The 24146-nt window shown below is 42.7% G+C and overlaps 1 protein-coding gene across 1 annotated transcript; it reads left to right on the top strand.

The window, feature by feature from the left end:
• Positions 1–241: 241 nt before the first annotated feature.
• On the top strand, positions 242–22230 carry LOC123850738 (cytochrome c oxidase subunit 7A-related protein, mitochondrial). Its single transcript, XM_064572162.1, has 3 exons — positions 242–401; positions 19694–19825; positions 21356–22230. Exons 1-3 carry the CDS (start codon positions 330–332, stop codon positions 21494–21496), a joined length of 345 nt encoding a protein of 114 aa, XP_064428232.1. The 5' UTR covers positions 242–329; the 3' UTR covers positions 21497–22230.
• The last annotated feature ends 1916 nt before the right edge of the window (positions 22231–24146 follow it).

Below are 24146 nucleotides of genomic sequence, written 5' to 3'. Positions count from 1 at the left end.
CATTTCTTAAGGCGTCTCAGCACTGCCCGAATCAAAATGTGTGCGGGGGGTGGGGGGGGGGCGGGAATTTCGTGCTTCCTACAGACCCCGCTACGGCGGCCTTCTGCGCTCTGTTAGAGCTGTCTTTTGCCTTCTTGGCCCTGACACTCCGGCTTCTTGTTCCCTGATATGGCTGAAGAGGTCATGTTATAAATTAGGCGATCTCCGGGCAGCCCGGCTCCTGGCGCAGGGTCCTTGGGCTGAGACTTAAAGCGGCGGCAGGGAAAGCAGGGTCCTTCTCTGGGGCAGTCGCGCAGGTAGCGGCTGCGGGAAGCCGGACACCGGGCGTCATGTATTACAAGTTTAGTGGCTTCACGCAGAAGTTGACTGGAACATGGGCTTCCGACGCCTATAGCCCGCAGGTACTGGTAGCGGCGGGCCGTCTCGGACAGAAGTGGTCGCCCGAGCCTCTGCGCCTGGCAGTCGTGAGGCCGGAGCCGGGCGGGATTTCTGCCTGCGGTTGGGTTTGGCTCGCCCCGCACCTCCCGGCCCCTTTCCGCATCTGCTTGCAGCGGCCGTTGAGGCTGCTCATTCTGTAGCTGCTTCCCCGGCGGGGCTGGTCCGGCGCGGAAGTTGGGCCTGGCATTCAGCTGGGGTCAAGGTGACCTCTGAGCTCGTTGCTTGTGGGTCGGGGGGTGGCTTGTGGGGTCGGCGTGGCCCAGAATGCGACCTGCCAAGAGTCTGAAGTTCGGCTTTGTCCTTTTTAAGGAGGTTCCGCTTTTGGTCTCCTCAGTGCTCCATTGGTACCTCCCTGCGTCGCCCAAAAGCTGCATCAAGGCACGAGGTTGGAGAGCTGGGATGACAGCACCGAGGGAAGCCACAGGGGCCGGAGAGGCTGTATGATCAGAATTGGGGGACTTGATGGGTTCTTTCAAATGTCCAGGTGAATCTGGGCAGTTACGTGGAAGGACCTTACGCTTCTCAGCTGTAACATGGTTGGCTGCAGCCATTTGAGTCTAAAAAGTATTCTGATTTCACTCATTTTGCTGGTTGGGAGTTTCAGCCTCAGTTGTAGACTCTTCATCAGAGCTAATGTCCTGGCTTTGCCACTATTTTTATGACCTTTATCAGGTTACTTAATTTATTGTGAGCTTAGTTTCATCTAGGGCAGCTTTAGTACAGGTTAAGTGAAGTGTGTGTCACGTCATTAGTAGTCTTTGGCAGATGGTTGGTACTGGATAAGTGGTAGCTATTCTCCAGAAGTTGAGTGTGAGATACCATCATGTTCGTTCCTTATACTCACAGAGAAGTGTCGGAAATATTTGCAACTGAAATATGCAGTTGGAAAACTGGATTCGAATAGTAAGGATCCCAGGTGGGGTGTAAAGGATGCTCTATTGTTACCTCCTTTTTCTGGGGGACACAGCAACTTGCCCAAGTGGGGACGATGTTTTAAGAGATTTCAGGGTCACCTGGGTGGCTCAGTAGGTTAAGTGTCTGACTTAAGTTCAGGTCATGATCTCTGGGTCCTGGGATGGAGTCCCTAGTCGGGCTCCCTGCTCAGCGGGGAGTCTTCTGTCTCTCACTCTGCCCACCCCACCCTCCCCGCTCGTGCACTTGCTCTCTTTCTCAAATAAAATCTTTTAAAAAAGTGATTTCAGTCTAAGATTAGATGTGCTGTTAATATTTGTGGTTTTTTTTTTAAAGATTTTATTTGTTTATTTGACAGACACAGCAAGAGAGGGAACACAAGCAGGGGGAGCGGGAGAGGGAGAAGCAGGCTTCCCGTTGAGCAGGGAGCCCGATGCGGGGCTCGATCCCAGGACCCCGGGATCATGACCTGAGCTGAAGGCAGATGCTTAACGACTGAGCCACCCAGGCGCCCCTAGATGCGCTGTTAATATTAACTAAGATAAGGGCGTCTGGGTGGCTCAGTCGGTTGAGGGTCTGGCTTCAGCTCAGGTCATGATCCCAGGTCGCCCTGGAGCCCTGCGTCGCTGGGCTCTCTGCTCAGTAGGGAGCCTGCTTCTCCCTCCCCCTCTGCCTGCCACTTCCCCTGCTTGTGCTCTCTCTCTGTGTCAAATAAATAAATAAATAAATATTAAAAAAAAATTAAGATAGGGCAAGGATCCAGGTTTATAAATGTTGAACTTGTGATGATGTCATGTCTGGTAGTAGCTGGATTTAGGAATACAGAGTTTAATAGGTCTCGGTGTCTTCAGCCTATAGGTGGTAGTAGAATCTGTGGTGGGGAGATCACGCAGGGAGCATATAGAGAAGAAAGGTGGGAATATGATTAGACTACAGAAATACGAAGGGGAGGGTAGAGGAGGAACTTTTTTTTTTTTTTTTAAGATTTTATTTATTTGACAGCGAAAGCAGGAACACAATTAGGGGGAGTGGTAGAGGGGGGAGAAGCAGGCTTCCCGCCGAGCAGAGAGCCCGATGTGGGGCTCGGTCCCAGGACCCTGAGATCATGACCTGAGCCGAAGGCAGTCAGTCGCTTAACGACTAGCCACCCAGGCGCCCGGAGGAGGAACATTGATCAAAAGAACAGACCAGGATTAGAAGGGAAACCAGTGTGGAGTCACTGAAGCCAAGTTGGTAGTGAGGTCTAAAGGAGGAGTTGTCAACAACAGTGATTTATTTCTTTTGCAGATTACAGGGGAATAGCCATTTCTATCATATTTGCTTCTATAGGAGTGTATTTTTCAGGGCACTGATCTTAAATGTTGCAGTTCAGTGAGTTTTGACAAGTGCATACACTGTAACCCATACCCTTGTTAACATATCGACATTCCGTCACCCCTAGGAAGTTCCCTTCCCTATCTCTGTCTACCTTCCTATTGTGACTGTTATAAATTAATAGATTTGCTGTTTTTGAATTTCACGTAAATGGAACCACACAGTACTCTTTTGTGTAGGGCCTCCCCCCAGTCAATATTTTTGAGGTTCATTCATGTTACATGTATTAGTAGCTCCTTTTATTGCTTTGTAGGATTTCATTGTGTGAATATATCACAATTGATTTGTTTGTGGTTGTAGATGTTCTTTTATTTTTTATTTATTTGTTAGCGCACAAGCAGGAGGAGCGGCAGGCAGAGGGAGAAGCGGCCTCCCCGCCGAGCAGGGAGCCCGATATGGCATTTGATCCCAGGACTCTGGGATCATGACCTGAGCCACCCAGGTGCTCTGTAGATTTAATAGAATTTTAGCATAATCTAGGTTTTGTTACTTAGCAAGGAAGTAAAATTTTAGACTAAAACATATGAAATGGAATTGGCTCTCAGAGCAGAGATTACCCTGAGATGCATGTGGTACAGGTAGGGCCTTCAGATTTCTAGTGCCTCTTAAATCACTGGGGAATCATTGAGTAGTAAGTTTAGCCATGGTAGATGGAGATAGATCATGAAGGGTGTAGGATGGTAGGACTTAATTTTGTGAGAAACAGGAATTTTCTTTTTTTCTTTTTTTTTTTTTTAAGATTTTATTTATTTATTTGAGACAGAGAGAGACAGAGAGCACATGAGAGGGGGGAGGGTCAGAGGGAGAAGCAGGCTCCCTGCCGAGCAGGGAGCCCGATGCGGGACTCGATCCCGGGACTCCAGGATCATGACCTGAGCCGAAGGCAGTCGCTTAACCAACTGAGCCACCCAGGTGCCCCAAGAAACAGGAATTTTCAAAACATCTTGATGGAGAAAGTTGTGCTAGAGTCTTGTCCAGAGGTTGAAACAAGGGCATACTTCTTACCTTTAGTTTCATGGAGGGTTTATGATGGAGGAGCAAGTATCATGACAGAGCTACGCCTGAAAAGATAATATGACTGGGAGAGACCAGTACCAGGGATGCCTGTTAAACCCATAAAATAGTTCAGGGTCTTCTGAGTGGGAAAGGAGAGAGGTCTGGGGGATAAGGATTTAGCAACTGATGCGGGAGACTGGGGGGATCAGAAAGGAGGACTCCAGGATGATTGGGTAGTGGGAGGATGGTGGTGCTTCCATTATAAACAGGGAGTTTGAATAGGTCTGTGAGGAACTGTGTGAATTTTGGACCTGCGGAGTGTGTTGTGTCCTGGAAACATGGAGGTGGTGATATCTTGCTGGCAGGTAGAACTTGAGTTGCTGCAGATTGACAGTTGTTTCTAGCCCTAAATCAGAGTGAATTCAGATCAGAGCACTGAAAAATTCTATCATTTAAAAATTAAAACAAAAAAATCATGTAATTCTCTTATTTCTCCACTCTCCTCAAACCTAAAAGGTAGAAGAAAAGGGAAACTTGGGCCAGTGAACTTCGAGGGGAAAAAAATCGAGTTGACTTTTCTCTTTAAAAATTTGGAGCAACTAGGGGCAGCTGGCTGGCTCATTTGGTGGAGCATGAGACTCCGATCTTGAGGTTGTGAGTTTGAGCCCTGCATTGGGTATAGAGATTACTTAAAAATAAAATCTTTTTTTTTTTTAATTTTTTTTTCGAAGATTTTATTTATTTGACAGAGAGAGACACAGCGAGAGAGGGAACACACGTAGGGGGAGCGGGAGAGGGAGAAGCAGGCTTCCCGCCGAGCAGGGAGCCCGATGCGGGGCTCGATCCCAGGACCTGAGCTGAAGGCAGACGCTTAACGACTGAGCCACCCAGGCACCCCTTAAAAATAAAATCTTAAGGGCGCCTGGGTGGCTCAGTTGGTTGAGCGACTGCCTTCGGCTCAGGTCATTATCCCAGAGTCCTGGGATCGAGTCCCACATCGGGCTCCCAGCTCGGCGGGGGGCCTGTTTCTCCCTCTGACCCGCTCCCCTCTCATGCTGTCTCTCTCTCTCTCTCTCAAATAAATAAATAAAATCTTTAAAAAAAAAAAATAAAATAAAAAAATAAAATAAAATCTTAAGAAAATTTTTTGGAGCAACTGTATTAGACTGGGAAGAACTCAGCCGCTGAATGTGGTTGCTGTTGAATGGCTCTTAATTGTAGAGGTAGTGATTGTGTAAATAGCTAAGAGATTTGGTATTAAAAAGCAAAACCTGTGATTTCCACTTGGTCTGCAGTCCACTATTTTAAGAACAGTATTCACTAGTTTTCTCATTTGTGGGAGATGTGGGAGGCTCTGCCATCAGCTACTCATTTGATTTACATGACTTTAGTTCTGAAATATTTAAGTCTACATGGTGGTGAAGCCATAGCTTATTTATACATTCAACAGATATTTACTGAGTGTGCTCTTTGCTTTTTTAAGTCTTGGGAAGTAAGAGCAGTGAACAAAACATGTCAAAATCCCGCCTTTGTGAGGCTTCCATTGCAGTAGGGGGAGACAAAGTAAACAAAGTAAAATTTGGTGTGTTAGGTGCTTATAAGTGCTGTGGAGAAAAAAAACCGGGAACGGGTGATAGGTTGTTAGCAGGGTAAAGGGGAGGACATGCAGTTTAAAAGGGTGGTAAGGGAATGTCTTGCTGAGAAGGTGACACATGGGCAAAGACCTGAAGGAGGTGAGGGTGCCAATCATGTGGATACCCAGAGAAGAGCATTCTAGGTAGAGGGAACAGTGCCTGGTGCCTGGGAGGTTTAAGGGGCTTGTCTAGGGGACTGGGGGTAGAGTAAGGGGATGATGTAAGTGGTAGGGTGGTGGGGTTTGAGGGGTGCATCTCATGGCCCTGGAAATCATTGTAAGAACTTTGGGTTTTGCTCAGTGTGAGGAGGCTTTTGGAGAGGTTTGAGCTGAGTAGTGACATCTACAATCACTGGTCACTGCATTAAGAGTAGACTGCAGGGCAGCCAGTGTGGAAATGGAAGGAGGGTGATCAGTTGGGGGGCTGTTATAAAAATCCAGGGGTTTGGACCAGAGTGTGGATTGGTGGAGATGGGTGAGAAGTGGTCAGATGCTGAGTGTATTTTGAAAGTAGAGCCAAAAGGATTTGCAGTGTGTAAGCAGTATTAAAAATGATTCTGGGCACCTGGGTGGCTCAGTCCGTTAAGCATCTGACTCCTGATTTCGGCTTGGGTAATGATCTCAGGGTTGTGAGATTGAGCTGTAGAGGGCTTCGCATTCAGTGAGGAGTCTGCTGAGATCCTCTCCTTCTGTCTCCTCCTCCCCCACTCGCTCGGTCTCAAATAAAATCTTAAAAAAAAAAAAAAAAAGATTCCAAGGATCTTGGCCTGAAAACCTGGAAGGATGCTATCGTCAGTTACTGAGATGGGGAGGCCCATAATTCTTCTACATTGGGGCAGCCGCAACCCTGGAAGAGGCATAGGTGAAGGGATTTGCTTTAGGTACCTTCCTGTAAATACAGCTTCCTGTTCAAGTCCACTCTTGAGAACCCCAGTGTCAGTCCTGTCTAGCTGCCTTGAAACATTGGAAGCACTGACTGCTTTTAATTCTTAGGAAATTTAATGAGAGATAGGTGAATATCCATTCATACACATGATCTTAGCCAAAAGGCCGAGAAGCGATTAATATCCATTCCTTTTACCTGTGGGGCCAGGACAGCTGAATTATTGATTGTATGGTATAATAAAAATGTGTGGGTTTGAATCCCATCTTTCTTAGGGAATCTCTGAGCTTTGTTTTAATCGTCGGTAACATGGGGGGTGCCTGGGTGGCTCAGTCGGTTAAGCGTCTGCCTTCATCTCAGGTCATGATCCCAGAGTCCCAGGATCGAGTCCTGCATCGGGCTCCCCACTTAGCGGGGAGTCTGCTTCTCCCTCTGACCTCCCCCCCCTCAATGCTCGCGTGCACGCTCTCCCTCTCTCTCACTCACTCACTCTCTCAAATAAAATCTGAAAAAAAAAAAAATCATCTGTAACATGGGACGATAATACCTCATTTACAGGGTTAATGTGAAGAGTAAATTTATTTATGAAGATTATGTAGGATCCTGAAAAGAAATGCTTATAAATAAAAACAGAATGTAGAATTTTATTTTATTTTTTAAAAGAATTTTATCCAGGGGCGCCTGGGTGGCTCAGTCGTTAAGCGCCTGCCTTCGGCTCAGGTCATGATCCCAGGTTCCTGGGATCGAGCCCCACATCGGGCTCCCTGCTCGGCGGGAAGCCTGCTTCTCCCTCTCCCACTCTCCCTGCTTGTGTTCCCTCTCTCACTGTGTCTCTGTCAAATAAATAAAATCTTTAAAAAAAAAAAAAAAGAATTTTATCCATTTATTTGACGGCATAAGCAGGGGGAGTGGCAGGCAGAGGGAGAAGCAGGCTCCCCACTGAGCAGGGACTTGGGGGCTCTATCCAGGACACTGGGATCATGACCTGAGCCCAAGGCAGAGGCTTAACCGACTGAGCTGCCCAGGTGCCTCTAGAATGTAGAATTTTATACTGCAACTGTAAAGATGTTAAAATACGCCTATAAAAAAAGATTGGAGGAGAATATACAAATTATAATAGTTAATGGGATAAGATACTGGGATTATTGGTAACTTTAAAATTCCATATTCCAAACTTACAGTATTATAAATGGAAATACGGAGTTATTTAAAACCATTAAGATGGTTGATACTCTTTTTTTCAGATGATATTGTTCAAAAACTTTGCTGTAGTTTTGAATCACTTGATGGGTGTACAAACACTGAGCGATTAGGTATAATCCTTTCTAAAAATGCACTCACATTAGTCCTGTCAAAACAAGAATTTAACTTCAAACCATTTTCGGAGCTGCTTGGTAGAAAGTTTTTAAATTTTTGCATTCAAGGGGAAATGATCCTTATAGGAGAAAATGCAAAGCTCACAGAATAAAGGAGCCTGTTAAATTCTTTAGTTCAAAGAGAGATACTTTCTAACGTTGGTATCTCAGTAGTTAGGGCCTCTCTTCCCATCTCTAACTCTTTCTGAACCTGAGTGTATTATATACTAAATTTAGACGAGCAACTTATAAAACTTTCTCTTTAAATCAGTTGTTGCCTTTAAGCAATAGTTGAGAGGGGCAGTGGGGGCAGGTAGTAGAATACTTAAAAACCCAAGGCTGTGGACTTTAGAGGGGCCTGAGTTTCAACGCTAGACGCCATCCTTTTTGCTACACAATCTTAGGCAAGTTGCCTTCTCTGATCTAGTTTTCTCCTCTATAAAATGGGAATAATAACATCTTGGTAGGGTTGCTGGCAGGATTAAATGAGATGATGTGTGTGAAATGCTTGACAGGATGCTGGGCATATAAGAAAGGCCGAGCACATAATTAGTGGCTGTTATTCCATAACATTAATATCCGTAATGGCAGGGATTGTATCTGTCTTATTCATCGTGTATTTTCAGAATAGAGTAAGGGCTCAGTCATATATGCTGAATGAGTGAATGCAGTGCAGAAAAAAAGTCCACGGTTCATTCCCATTTGTGGGACTGTGTCAAAGAAATAGAAACGAAGTTTACTTTTTGGTGGGGGGGTAATTAAAGTATAGTTGATTTACAATATTATATTAGTTTCAGGTGTACAACATAGTGATATATACATTACAAAATGCTCACCACATAAGTGTAGTTATCATCTGTCACCTCACAGCATTATTGACTGTATTCTGTATGGTGTACTTTTTATCCTCCTGACTTATTTTACAACTGGAAGTTTGTACCTTTTAATTTCCTTCACCTCTTTCCCCTCATCCTCCCACCCACTCCACTCTGGCAACCACCAGTTCTCTGTATTTCTGGGTCTATTTCTATTTTTTGTTTTATTTTTTAGATCCCACACATAAGTGAAATAGTAATGGTTTTTTTTTTTTTCTGTCTGACTTATTTCACTTAGCATAATACCCTCTAGGTCCATCCAAGTTGTTGCCAGTGGCAAAATCTTATTTTCATGGCTGAGTATTACTCCACTGTGTGTGTGTGTGTGTGTATCACATCTTCTTTATCCATTTTTCTGTTGTTTTTTTTTTTTTTAAGATTTTACCTACTTATTAGAGAGAGAGATAGAGAGGGAACACAATCAGGGGGAGTGGGAGAGGGAGAAGCAGGCTCCCTGCTGAGCAGAGAGCCCAATGTGCCCGATCCCAGGGCTCTGGGATCGTGACCTGAGCCAAAGGCAGACGCTTAACGACTGAGCCACCCAGGCGCCCCTCCATTCATATATTGATGGACACTTACGTTGCTTCCATATCTTGGCTATTGTAAATAATGCTGCAGTAAACATAAGTGCACATATCTTTTTGAATTGATATTTTTGCTTTCTATTTTTAAATATTTATTTATTCATGAGAGAGAGAGGCAGAGGGAGAAGCAGGCTCCCCAAGGAACAGGGAGCCTGATGTGGGACTCAATCCCAGGACCCCGGGATCATGACCTGAGCCGAAGGCAGACGCTTAACCATCTGAGTCACCCAGGTGCCCCCTATATTTTTGTTTTCTTTGGGTAAATACCCAGAAGCAGAATTACCGGTTTGTATGGTATTTGTATTTTTAATTTTTTGAGGGACCTCCATAACTGTTTTCCATAATGGCTGCACCAGTTTATATTCCCATGAACAGTGCATGAGGGTTGCCTTTTTTCTGTATCCTCTACACACTTGTTATTTCTTGACTTGTTGATACTAGCCATTCTCATTGTGGTTTTGATTTGCATTTCCCTGATACTTAGTGATGTTGAACATCTTTTCATGTGTCTCTTGGCCATCTGTAAATCATCTTTGGAAAATGTGTGTTCAGGTCCTCTGTACATCTGTTTTTTTGGTATTGAGTTGTATAAGTTCTGTATAGATTTTGTATATTAACCCCTTATTGAATATATCATTTGCACATAATCTTCTCCCATTCAGTGGGTTGCCTTTTTGTTTTGGTGGTTTCCTTCACTGTGCAAAAGATTTTTAGTTTGATGTAGTCCCAATTGTTTATTTTTGCTTTTGTTTCCCTTACCTGAAGAGACCAATTCAGAAGAATGTTGATAAGGCTGATGTCTAAGAGACTGTATGTTTTCTTTTTAGGAGTTTATGATTTCAGGTCTTACATTTGGGTTTTTAATCCATTTGAATTTATTTTTTGTGGGTTTTGTTTTGTTTTTTTGGGGGGGGTTCCAATGATCCTTTATTGAAGTATTTTCTTTTGTAGTTCTTAACTAGCTGGGTATTCCACTGCACCACTATTGATGTCATCTATGATGTCATGAGGTGGTGGTCACCAACATTTGCAGCCCAACTGGATAGTCCCCATGATCTCTTCAATGGTTCCAGAGGGTTCTGTGGCTAAAGATTGGTGCCACATCTGTCAGGCAATGTTGACAATCTCACCAAAAGTGATATTTCCACTGTGCTTAATGTTTTTTTGCTTCTTTTTGTCTCTTGGCTGTTCCTTGAGGGCTTTGATAATCAGGGCAGAGGCAGAAGGTGCCTTTTCATTCTGGCCCTGTCTAATTTGAATGGTCACTTTCATTATAATCCTCAGACCCTTCCAATCACCCGTTGCCTTGGTGATGTCATCACCAACCTTTTTTGGAGACAGACCCAGGGGGCCAGTCTTCGAGGCTGGGGGGACGTGGCACTGACTTCCCCACTGGTGCTCCTCAGGTATACAGTACAGCTTTGATCTTGTTAGGGTCGGACTTAGGTGGCATGGTGGAGGTGGCTGGTGTTGGATGAACCCTGATTCAGGACAATCAAAGACCATTGCAACTTTGTCTCCTAGTCCAAAGCCAAAAGCTCTTTTTTTTTTTTTTTTAAATTTTTAAAAGTAATCTCTATACCCAACATGGGGCTTGAACTCATAACCCTGAGATCAGGAGTCACATGCTCTGGGGTGCCTGGGTGGCTCAGTTGTTAAGCATCTGCCTTCGGCTCAGGGTCCTGGGATTGAGCCCCATGTCCGGCTCCCTGCTTCGAGGGAGGCCTCCTTCTCCCACTCTCCCTGCTTGTGTTCCCTTGCTTGCTGTGTGTGTCTCTCTCTGTCAGATAAATAAATAAAATCTTTAAAAAGAAAAAAAAGTCACATGCTCTGCTGACTGAGCCAGCCAGGTGCCCCAAGTTAATTTATTTAGAGAGAAAGCAGTGGGTGGGAGGGGAGGGAGAGAGAATCTGGAGCAGACTCCACACTGAATGCAGAGCCTGATGTGGGGCTGGATCCCACGACCGCAAGATCCTGACCTGAGCCAAAACCAAGAGTTGGACACTCAAGCGACTGAGCCACCCAGGCACCCCCAGGTTCATTCTTTTGCATGTAGCTGTCCAGTTTTACCAGCACCATTTATTGAAGAGACTGTCTTTCCCCCATTGTGTATTTTTGTTTCCTTTGTTGTAGATTAATTGACCATATAAAGAATGGTTTTATTTCTGGGCTCTCTATTCTATTCCATTGATATCTATTTTTGTGCTAGTACCATACTGTTTGGATTATTATAGCTTTTGGTATATCTTGAAGTCTGGGATTGTGATACTTCAGCTTTTTTCTTCTTTTTCAAGATTGCTTTGGCTATTTGGGATCTTTGTGGTTCCATACAAATTTTAGGATTATTTTTTTCTTATTCTGTGAAAAATGTTATTGGTATTTTGATAGGGACTGTATCGAATCTGTAGGCTGCTTTGGGTAGTATGGGCATTTTAACAGTATTGATTCTTCCAGTTAATGAGCATGGTATATCTTTTGATTTATTTGTGTCTTCAGTTTCTTTCATCATTGTTGTAATAGTTTTCAGAGTACAGGTCTTTCACCTCCATGGTTAAATTTTTTCCTTAGGTATTTCATTCTTTTTGATGTAGTTGTAAATGGGATTGTTTTCTTAATTTCTCTTTCTGCTGCTTCACTATTAGCATATTGAAATGCAACAGATTTCTGTATATTTTGTATCCTGGGACTTTATTGAATTCATGTATTCTAATATTTTTTTGGTGGAGTCAGCTGGAAATAGTGAAAGTTTTCTTTCTTACCACTTAGGATGCCTTTTATTTCTTTTTCTTGTCTGATTGCTGTGGCTAGGACTTCAGTACTGTGTTGAATAAAAGTGGGGAGAAGGGACATCCTTGTTTTGTTCCTGATCTTAGAGAAAAAGCTTTCACTTTTCACCATTGAGTATGATGTTAGCTGGTGGATTTATCATATATGGTCTTTATTATATTGAGCTATGTTCCCTCTTAACCCACTTTGTTGAGAGTTTTTATCATAAATGGATGTTGAATTTTGTCAGATGTTTTTTCTGCATCTGTTGAGGTAATCATGTGATTTTTATCCTTCATTTTGTTAATGTTGTGTATCATGTTGATAGATTTGTGGATATTGAACCATTCTTGCATCCTGGAATAAGTCCCACTTGATCATGGTGAATGATCTTTTTAATGTATTGTTGAATTCAGTTTGCTAAATTTTGTTGAGTATTTTTTGCATCTGTATTCATCAGAGGTATTGGCCTGTAATTTTCTTTTTTGTATTGTATTTGGTTTTGGTATCAGGGTAATGCTGGCCTCGTAGAATGAATTTGGAAGAATTTCTTCCTCTTCTATTTTTGGGAATTGTTTGAGAATGACAGGTATTAACTCTTCTTTAAATGTTTGATAGGTTTTACCCCTGAAGTCCTGTAGTCCTGGACTTTTGTTTGTTGGGAATTTTTTGAAAACAAGATTCGCTTTCTCTACTAGTAATTGGTCTGCTCAGATTTGCTATTTCTTCCTGATTCAGTTTTGAAGATTGTATGTTTCTAGAAATTTATCTATTTCTTCTATATTGTCCAACTTGTTGGCATACAATTTTCATAGTAGTCTCTTATAATCCTGTGGTGTTAGTTGGAACTTCTCCTTCATTTGTGATTTTTTTTTGAGCTCTTTTTTTCTTAATAAGTTTGCTAAAGGTTTATCAATTTTATCTTTTTGAAGAACCATTTCTTAGTTTCATTGGATTTTTTAGTCTCCATTTAATTTATTTCTACTATAATCCTTATTATTTCCTTCTTTCTTCTAACTTTGCTCTTCATTCTTTTTCTAGTTCCTTTAGGTGTAAAGTCAGGTTGTTGAGATTGTTCTTGTTTCTTGAGGTAGGCCTGTATTACTATAAATTTCCTCTGCTTGGGGCGCCTGGGTGGCTCAGTTGGTTAAGCGACTGCCTTCGGCTCAGGTCATGATCCTGGGGTCCCTGGATCAAGTCCCGCATCAGACTCCCTGCTCGGCGGGGAGTCTGCCTCTCCCTCTGACCCTCCCCCCTCTCATGTGCTTGCTCTCTCTCATTCTCTCTCTCTCAAATAAATAAATAAAATCTTTTAAAAAATAATAAAAAAATAAATAAAAATAAATTTCCTCTGCTTTTGTTGCATCCCAAAGATTTTGAACCATTGTTTCCGTTTTCATTTCTCCGTGTATCTTTAAAATTTCCTCTTTGATTTCTTCCTTGATCCATGGATTGTTTAGGAGCATGTTGTTTAACCTCCATGTGTTTGTGTTTTTTTCTAGTTTTTTTTCCTAGAATTGATTTCTAGGTTCATACTGCTGTATGATGGAGAAGATGCTCCATCTTCTTAAATTTATTGAGACTTGTTTTGTGGCCTAACATGTAATCTGTCCTGGAGAATGTTCCAGGTGCGCTTGAGAAGTATGTATATTCTGCCGCTTATGGATGGAATGTTCTGTATATATCTGCTAGGTCTGTCTGGTCTAATGTTTTTTTTTTTTTTTTTTTTAAAGATTTTATTTATTTATTTGAGAGAGAGAGAATGAGAGACAGAGAGCACGAGAGGGAAGAGGGCAGAGGGAGAAGCAGACCCCCTGCTGAGCAGGGAGCCCGATGTGGGACTCGATCCCAGGACTCCAGGATCATGACCTGAGCCGAAGGCAGTCACTTAACCAACTGAGCCACCCAGGCGCCCAGGTCTAATGTTATTTAAAGCCACTGTTACCTTATTGATTTTATGTCTGGATTTTCTGTCCATTGATGTAAGGGGTGTTAAAGCCTCCTACTATTATTGTATTACTGTCAGTTTCTTCCTTTGTGTCTGTTAATATTTGCTTTGTATATTTAGGTGCTCCTATGTTGGGTGCATAGATATTTACAATTGTTGTGTCCTCTTGTTGGATTATTCCCTTTATAAAATGCCTTTCTTTGTCTCTTGTTACAGTCTTTGTTTTAAAGACTGCTTTGTCTGATAAAAGTTTTACTATCCCAGCTTTCTTTTTGCTTTCATTTGTATGGAATATTTTTTTTAGATCCTTTCACTTTCAGTCTATACGTGTCTTTAGGTCTGAAGAGAGCCTCTTATAGGCAACATATAGGTGCCCTTGTTTTTTATTCATTGAGTCACCCTTGTCTTTTTTTTTTTTTTAAGATTTTTAGTTTTTATTTATTTGTCAGAGCGAGCAAGAGCGCACAAACAGGGAGTGGCAGGCAGAGGGAGAAGCAGGCTTTCCACTGAGCAAGGAGCCCGATGTGGGACCGATCCCATGACCCTAGGATCATGACCTGAGCCGAAGGCAGATGCCCAACCGATTGAGCCACCCAGGCATCCCTGAATCACCCTTGTCTTTTGATTGGAGCATTTAGACCATTTACTTTTTTTTTTTTTTTTTTAAGTAGGCTCCATTCATGACCCTGAGATCAAGAGTCAGACCCTTAACTGACTGAGCCACTCAAGTGCCCCATTTTTTTTTAGATCATTTACATTTAAAGTAATAATTTACAGGTGCCATTTTGTTGATTGTTTTCTGGTGGTTTTTGTTGTTTTTCTCTTTTTTCTCCTGGCTCTCTTTCCTTGTAATTGGTGACTTTAGTGTTTTACTTGGATTCCTTCCTTTTTTTTTTTTTTTGTGGATGTATTATAAAGTTTTTGGCTTCTGGTTAGCTTAAGGTTCATATATAACATCATTAGTATATAGCAGTCTATATTAAGCTGATGGTTGCTTAAGTTCGAACACATTCCAAAATCATTACATATTAAACCCTCCCCCATGTATGTAAATGTATATGATGTGATATTTTACATCTTTATTTTGTGAATCTCAACAAATTTTATAGATGTAATTGATTTTACTCATCTTCTAACTTTCATACTAGTTTTTTTTTTTTTTAAAGATTTTATTTATTTATTTGAGAGAGAGAATGAGAGAGAGCACGAGAGGGGAGAGGGTCAGAGGGAGAAGCAGACCCCCTGCTGAGCAGGGAGCCCGATGTGGGACTCGATCCCGGGACTCCAGGATCATGACCTGAGCCAAAGGCAGTCGCTTAACCAACTGAGCCACCCAGGCGCCCTTATACTAGTTTTTTAAGTGATTGATTTACTACCTTTATCATACATTTGCTTTTACCAGTGAAGTTTTTGTTTCATAATTTTCTTCCAGTCATGGCCTTTTTTTTTCTGCTTAAAGTCCCTTTAACATTTCTTCTAAGTCTGGTTAAGTGGTGATGAACTCCTTTAACTTTTGTTTGTTTGGGGAAACTCCTATTTGTCCTTCAGTTCTGAATGATAATCTTGTCAGGTAGAGCATTCTTCGCTGTAGGTTTCTTCCTTTCAGTGCTTTGAATACAATATATTCAAACTCCTGCACAGTTTCTGCTGGAAAATCCATAGCCTCATGGGGTTTTCCTTGTACATAACTAGTTCCTTATCTCTTGCTGCTTTTAAGATTCTGTCTTTAATCCTTGTCATTTTCGTTGTTGTGTGTCTTGGTATGGATCTTCTTGGGTTCATCTTGTTCGGATCTCTCTCTGCTTCCTGGACCTAGATGTCTGCTTTTCCCAGGTTAGGGAAATTTTCAGCTGTTATGTCTTCAAGTAAGTTTTCTGCCTCTTTTCTCCTGGGACCCCTATAATGTGAATATTAGTATTGCTTGACATTGTTCTAGAGGGTCCCTTAACCTGTCTTTATTTTTGCTGTTCAGCTTGGGTACTTTCTGTCTTCCAGATTGCTAATCTATTCATCCGCATCTTCTGATCTGCTGTTGATTCTCTCTAGGGTGTTTTTCATTTCAGTTATTCTATTCTTCAACTCTGTTTGGTTCTTTTTTATAAATTTTTTATCTCTTTGTTGAGTTCTCTTACGCTTTTCTTTCAACTCCAGTGAGCATCTTTATAACCATTGCTTTGAACTCTTTATCAGGTCATTGCTTATCTCCATTTTATTTAGTTCTTTTTCTGAAGTTTTGTTCTTTTCTTTGGAGCATATTCCTTTTTCTCATTTTGTTTGTCTTTCTCTGTTTGTTTCTATGAATTAGTTGAAACAGCAACCTTCCCCAGTCTTGAAGGAGTGGCCTTGTGTAGGAGTGTCCCCTCTGTAGACTGTGTCTGGTGGCTTTGGCTGGCTAGAGCTGTAGTGGGCACAGGCTCAGGGCGCATTCTTTGGGTCTGCCCTGTGGGATGGTGGGAGCTGGGGCAAGTTCAGGCCAGGTGGTTCAGGGGTGCTTGGGTCTAGCACTGCCCTGGTGGGATGGCAGGAGCTGGGTCAGGCTCAGGCTGGGTTGTCCTCAGGCTCTCCACCCTGGGACACCATAGTGGGATGGCTAGAGCTGGGGCAGGATGTGCTGGCATGCTCTGCATAGGAAGTGCCCTGGATGGCTGCTGAAGCAGATGCGGGCCAGCGGTGTTCCAGGGTGTTTTGTGCCCAGGCCACCTTGGTGAGATAGCAAGGGCTGTAGTTGGTGCAGGCTGGGGTGTTTTGGTTTGTGCTGTGCTGGGGCAGCCGTAGTGGGATGGTTGGAGCTGAGGCAAGTGCATGTGGTGGAGAACACCTTTGGGGGACAGCTGGAGCTGGTGTGGGTTAGGGGCCCGAGGCTGCAGGCTGGCTAGCATGCCTGCTCCCATCTGCACTATCAAGGCAGAGGGGGAGTGTAAACAATGGTGCTTGCTAACACCTTCTAACCAGAGGGAGTTCCAGCAGTTCTCCCACTATTTAGCAGTTGCTGTAGCATTAGTGTACGGGGCTTCCTTCACTTACAGTCTATTTGCCTTTTATTTTATTTTACTTTATTTTTTAAGATCTTACTTACTTGAGACAGAGAGAGAGCACAAGAGGGGGAGGGTCAGAGGGAGAAGCAGACTCCCCACTGAGCAGGGAGCCCCGACGAGGGACTCGATCCCAGGACTCCAGGATTATGACCTGAGCCGAAGGCAGTCACTTAACTGACTGAGCTATGGGGTGCCCTCTGTTTGCCTTTTATTTTTTATTTTTATTTTTTTTTTAAAGATTTTATTTTTATTTATTTGAGACAGAGAGAATGAGAGACAGAGAGCATGAGAGGGAGGAGGGTCAGAGGGAGAAGCAGACTCCCTGCCGAGCAGGGAGCCCGATGTGGGACTCGATCCCGGGACTCCAGGATCATGACCCGAGCCGAAGGCAGTCGCTTAACCAACTGAGCCACCCAGGCACCCTGTTTGCCTTTTAAACTGCTGTTTTTTTTTGCCCTACCCCCAGGTTGGGTGAATCTCTGTGTGGGCCTGTCAGTGCTATCCCTCCCTACTGCAGTTCCTAGCAGAAGGTGGGGTTCCTGTTGTTACCATGTCTTTGTCTCCTGCCATTCTCTGTGTGGTCCCTCTATCCTTTGCTATGCAGAAGCTGTTCAGTCAACCTTCAATTCTTCTTCAGGAGGATTTGCTCTCTATGTGTAGGTGTAGATTTGGTGTGTTCTTGGAGGAAGTGAGTTCAGAGTCTTTCTGTGCTGCCATCTTGGACCAAAACCAAGTTTGCTTTAATGTGTTTTTGTTGCCCTGTTGATCTTAATGCTTCCCTGGTGGGAGTATTATTGAGGCTTTCTTTCTTTCTTTCTTTCTTTCTTTCTTTTTTTTTTTTTTGAAGATTTTATTTATTTATTTGACAGAGAGCGAGTGAGAGAGGGAACACAAGCGGGGGTATGGCAGAGGGAGAAGCAGGCTTCCTGGCGAGCAGGGAGCCTCATGCGGCGCTTGAGCCCAGGACCCTGGGACCATGACCTGAGCCAAAGGCAGACGCTTGACGACTGAGCCACCCAGCTGCCCCTCATTGAGGCTTTCAATATATGATCTTTAGAGTAGGTCTTGTCAGTTATATGTAAGTTTTTATTTCTTTGAAGAGATCAAGGACCAGGGGTCCGACAACTCTGTTAATTTGAGCAAAGGATTTTCTTTTTCATCTGTAAAATGAAAGAGGCTGAGCTTGAACCCTACTTCCTAACTTTAAATTTTTATTTTTTGTAGTTAGAATTTAATATAAAAGGATGTGATTTTATTGGTTTGTAACTCTTAGCTCATATCTTAATCTGCGGGTTATTTTGGAGAACCATCTCTATACCTGCCACTGTGGGTTTACTCTATCAGATAGAAAACCAGACTTCCCCTTAGGTTCTTCTTCTTCTTCTTTTTTTTTTTGTAGCTTTATTGAGATACAGTTTACATACCATACATTCACTCATTTAAAGTGTATAGCTCAGGGGCGCCTGGGTGGCTCAGTTGGTTAAGCGACTGCCTTCGGCTTAGGTCATGATCCTGGAGTCCTGGGATCAAGTCCCGCATGATTTGTGATTAGCAGCTCCCTGGGCCACATGAAATTTTGGTTAGATTTCCAAAGAGACCTGGCTGTCCCTTTTCTCCTCTGGGTGAGCAGACTCGGGTCTGCTTCTCCCTCTGACCCTCCTCCCTCTCATGCTCTCTGTCTCTCATTCTCTCTGTCTCAAAAAAAAAAAATAATAAATAATAATAATAATAAAGTGTATAGCTCAGTGGTTTTTCAGTGTATTAATAGATACTGTGTAACCACTGCCACATTAATTTTTGAGCATTTTCGTCACCTCCAGAAGAAACGTATACCCTGCAGTTATCACCCCCCTGTTGCTCACCTCCTAGCCCTGGGCAGCTGCCGATCTACTTTCTGTCTGTGTAGATTTTCTTATTCTGGACTTGCATATGAATGGTGTCCTATAAGATGTGGTCTTTTTGACTAGCTTCTTTTACTTGGCATGTTTTTAAGGGTTATCCTTGTTGTAGCCTGTGACAGTACTTCATTTTTCTCCCCCTTTAGGTTCTTTTTAAGCTTGTATGTTTGTCCTTCTGTCCATGTGGCCCAGGGAGCTGCTAATCACAAACCTGTGTTAACCCCCAATGTCGTTCAGTTTATATTATTGACTGTGTGCCGTGTGCCTGTGGCAGGCCCGCTGCTTTAGGCACGTAGTGTCTCATGCAGTCTTTTCAGGGGTAGATCCCAGTACTTTTATATACATGTCACAGATGAGAACACTGAGTTTCCTTTATTTTTACTATATCTGTTTTACTTACAGCTTTGTTAATGCTGGAAGGTTTAATCGCTCTAATTGTTTTGTTTTGTTTTCTGGTCCTGAAAGACAAGTCTCTTATCATTACAGGCTCTTCCAGATTGAGACATTTCTTTACTGTGTGTCTGGACAGTTTCTGATGTCTACTTTGGAGTTAAGAGATAACATGTTAGTACATCAGCTCACCCAGAGGAGAAAAGGGACAGCCAGGTCTCTTTGGAAATCTAACCAAAAGTTCATATAGATTATAAATGTTTTACTGATTTAATAGGAAGATAGACATAATAGTTATTTCTGGAAGCCCAGATTGGGCTTTTGTGGTTGGTTGTTTGCTTCCCTTCCTCCCCTGACCCCCATCTTAATGTCAGGGAATTCTTCTTGATGGGGTTTGCTGTGGGAAAGTGGACTAATGTATTTTGTTGAAAGTTTAAGGACTTTAAATCTTAAAATTAAAGGCCTTGTAATGCAGACTTGGAGAGCCTTTCCTTTCTTCTGGTGTGGTTGAATTACTGCCTCCACGATTCCAGACAGCCTGCTTGTGGAAAGGTTGTTCATAAGCTCAGGCATGCTTTCAACTTGACATTTTCCTTTTTCTTACAGGGATTAAGGCCTGTGGTTTCCACAGAAGCACCGCCTATCATATTTGCCACACCAACCAAACTGAGTTCTGATTTTGCGGTATATGATTATGCTGGGAAAAACAAAGTTCCTGAGCTGCAGAAGTTTTTCCAGGTGAGAGAAGACACTAGAACAGACACTAGAGAATAAGTTATTTTGGCAGTGAGTTTTCTTCTGGTTGTTTTTTGCTTGCTTGATATTAAAATTCACTGAGCTGTTAGAAGTAGAGGAGGCTTTCTTGGGTTTGCTGATCAACAGAGAGAAGCCAGAATTGGATTTTAAAATATTATTAATGGTAATCTGTGTACAGATAATAGGCCAGTGACCCAGCTGCAGATCAGGTGCTGTGGGAGTGGCAGTGTCTGTTCCTGCTGTTGCTAGAAGGCAGCTTCCCCATCCTCAAAAATATGTGCAGATTCAGGACCGGCTTGGGGACTTTTGGTCAGTTTAATCCCTTTTTATCCGATAAGTAAGACTTGATTGGGCATTTGGGGTCTTGAGTTACTATGGGGGAGGGAGTTTGGAGACTGTGCAAAATAATGGATTCAGCATTTTATGGAGTCTTTTTTTTTTTTTTAAAGATATTATTTATTTGACAGAGAGAGACACAGCGAGAGAGGGAACACAAGCAGGGGGAGTGGGAGAGGGAGAAGCAGGCTTCCTGCAGAGCAGGGAGCCCAATGTGGGGCTTGATCCCAGGACCCTGGGATCATGACCCGAGCTGAAGGCAGACGCTTAACGACTGAGCCACCCAGGCGCCCCTATGGAGTCTCTCTTTTTTTTTTTTTAAGATTTTTATTTATTTATTTGAGAGAGAGAATGACATAGAGAGAGCATGAGATGGGGGAGGGTCAGAGGGAGAAGCAGACTCCCTGCTGAGCAGGGAGCCCGATGTGGGACTCGATCCCAGGACTCCAGGATCATGACCTGAGCTGAAGGCAGTCACTTAACCATCTGAGCCACCCAGGCACCCTGGAGTCTCTTTTTTAAACAAGGGTTTAACAGCTTAATGCAAAGAAGCCGAATACAAAATGGACTAGAGCCTATTAATTGATCTGGTGAGCTCAGACATCATTGACTAAAGATCAGAAGTCAAACATTTCTTGTGCCTGTGGTTATTTAGCTGTGGCTTAGTTTTGCTTTTTTTTTTTTTTTTTTTTTTTTGCGAGAGAGAGAATGAGAGACAGCATGAGAGGGAGGAGGGTCAGAGGGAGAAGCAGACTCTCCGCTGAGCAGGGAGCCCGATGTGGGACTCGATCCCGGGACTCCAGGATCATGACCTGAGCCGAAGGCAGTCGCTTAACCAACTGAGCCACCCAGGCGCCCTTACTTTTGCTTTTAAAAGAAATCCACCCATGCTGCTTTCCTAATTAATATATGATGAATTTCTTAGAAATGTGGAATCTGTTGCATGCGTGTTCGTGAGGCTCCGTTTTGGAGAATGGCTTTGGCCTTACAGGGCTGTAGCTGCGTGTGTAAGGAAATGTATACCACTATTTCTGTGAGCATTCCGACGGATTAGGGCTTTTTCCACTGCAGTGTGTTGATGGATTAGTTATAAAGTAGAGACATTTGTTCTTTATTAGCCTAAACTGTAAAATCTTTTTATTATTAACCATGTCCTTGGTAATTCTTGCTTTCCAGAAATCTGACGGTGTGCCCATCCACCTGAAACGAGGCCTGCCTGACCAAATGCTTTACCGGACCACCATGGCGCTGACGCTGGGGGGGACCATCTACTGCCTGATCGCTCTCTACATGGCTTCGCAGCCCAGAAACAAATGAGTTAGGCTGCAGAGGACTGGTTTGCTTTTTGGCATAAACCCATTGAATTTTCATTTTTCACCGCTCTGTAAACATTTTCTTTTTTACTTGAATGGTTTACTTAAATTTTCCCAGAGAAATAGGAAGAGACTAAGGCACTATTTTGGTTTGTTTATGAAATGCACATGGTCCATCAGAGCTCATTGGACAGTTAAAACCATTGTTTAAAGAGATACTGCTGCTCTTTAGGCTCCTGATTTCCCTGGAGGTTCTGGAGGAAGGTCGCACACAGACTCATTGACAACAGTCTGTACTGAGGTCCTTGGGGACTCACAGTGGTGTTTTTGAGCATGGGGTGCAGAGGCCTTTCTGGATTTGGATGTGATTGAGGAAGGAAGGAAGAAACCAAGGCCAGGAGCATGAAATGGGGGTTTGCACTAGTAGACACCTTGGGGGTTTTTCCTTCTTGCAGTAAAATGTTAAGAAAAGTTATCTGCAGCCTGCCACTGTTCATTGGACAGTTTGTTTCCAAGGGCTACTTGCCTCCTCCCAGATCTTTAGTGAAATTTTAAGTGTAATTGTTATGTATTTATTCCACCTTGGGAGCAGAAAACACCTGTTCAGTGTTGCACTTTAGGCCAGTGTTGTTTTATTAATGCCACTGTGACACAGTCTCCTTTACCTTTTCAAAATGTTATGGCTTTAAATTATGATTTATTTTGATTGTGGAATAAATACATGAATGAAAAATCTCAGTTTTGAAGTCCTTTTGAATGCCCTTTCAGAATACCAGAGGCATCCTAAACCTGAGTCTCATTTCTTTCTTTTTAATTAGACACTAGATTATCTTTACAAAATGGTTCCTCAAAGTCAAGTAATAGGCTAATGGCATATTGATAATTACCATATGGTTCCTTATAAGAAACCAGCTTGCCCCGTAGTGAAATGTGCCTGTAACACACAGTTCATTTAGATATTAATTTCCTGTGCTGTCACAATCGGTAGGCTTCACATACGCTATATGAATGCTGAGAAAAGGTGGGATTTTATTATATGTAAAGTGGTAGTCTGTATCTTGCCATAGCAAGGAACAGTGACCTTTTACTGAGGTTAAAATAAACACCCAGTAGCATCCTCACAGGCTAGCTAGCAGGCCCTTACTTGTCTGTACAGATCTAAACTTTATTCTTCTCTGGTATTTCTTCCAAGTTTTTATTTTGAAAAACTTCAGACTACAGAAAGATTTTTTTTTTTTTTACTTTTTTTTTTTTTATTCTTATGTTAATCCCCATACATTACAACATTAGTTTTAGATGAAGTGTTCCATGATTCATTGTTTGTGCACAACACCCAGTGCTCCATGCAGAATGTGCCCTCCTCAATACCCACCACCAGGCTAACCCATCCTCCCACCCCCCTCCCCAGAAAGATTTTAAGACTGGTACAGTATACATCTGTGTCTCCTTCACTTAGCAATATATTGCCACTTTTGTGCTCTTTCTTGCTCCCTCACAAATGCAGGCACACCTAATGTATGTAAACACATTTGTTCTTTGCTGTAGCAATTACGATTAAGCTATGGAATTATGATAATTCAGCCATAAATATAAATACTTCAGGCAGTATCTTAAGAATAAGGACATTTTCCTTTGTAACCATAATACAGTTGTCACACTCAATTTAACAATGATAACAATACTACTTATTTAATATATATTCTCTATTTAAATTTCCCCAGGCATCCCAATGATGTGTCCTTTATAATTGTGTTTTTTAAAATAACAGCTTTATTGGAATATAATTCCCATACCATACAATTCACCTATTTTATTTTATCTTATTTTTTTAAAGATTTTTTTATTTTAGAGAGTGTGTATGCATGGGTGAGGAGGTGCAGAGGGAGAGGGACAGACAGAATCTCAAGCAGACTCCCTGCTGAGTGCAGAGCCCCACATGGGGCTCGATCTTACCACCCTGAGATCATGACCCGAGCTGAAATCAAAAGTTGGACGTTCAACTGACTGAGCCGTCCAGGCGCCCCTACAGTTCACCTATTTAAAATATGTAATTCAGTGGTTTTTACCATATCGAGTTGTGCAACCATGACCACAATCAATATATTTAAAAATATTTTATTTATTTATTTGACAGAGACACAGCAAGAGCAGGAACACAAGCGGGGGGAGTGGGAGAGGGAGAAGCAGGCTTCCCGCGGAGCAGGGAGCCCGATGCGGGGCTGGATCCCAGGACCCTGGATCATGACCTGAGCCGAAGGCAGACGCTTAACGACTGAGCCACCCAGGCGCCCCACCACAATCAGTTTTAAAACATTTCGTTACCCTAAGAGGAGGTCCTGTGCCTGTTAAGTCATTCCTCTTCTCCACCCCACCTCCTAGCCTGAGGCAACCGCTGATCTATTTTCTTTCTCTCTAGATTTGTCTTTTCTGGACATTTCATGTAAATATAATCATTTGATAGGTGCTCTTCTGTGACTGTCTTCTCTCTGTAATGAATTCAAGGTTCAGCCGTTTGTAGCACGTGTCAGTACTTCATTCCTTTTTATGGCTAAATATTTCATTGTATAGATAGGCCACATTTTGTTTATCCATCCATCAGTTGATGGACATGTGGGTTATTTCCACTTTTTGACTACAACGAATATGCTATTAAT

Source organism: Mirounga angustirostris, unplaced genomic scaffold, assembly GCF_029215605.1.
Source record: "Mirounga angustirostris isolate CCGP_5_RB_7025 unplaced genomic scaffold, mMirAng1.0.hap1 SCAF_10, whole genome shotgun sequence".
In the NCBI taxonomy this organism is placed as follows: Eukaryota; Metazoa; Chordata; class Mammalia; order Carnivora; family Phocidae; genus Mirounga; species Mirounga angustirostris.
The sequence above is the reverse complement of the archived record's forward strand: the minus strand, read 5'-3'. Positions and strand labels throughout refer to the sequence as shown.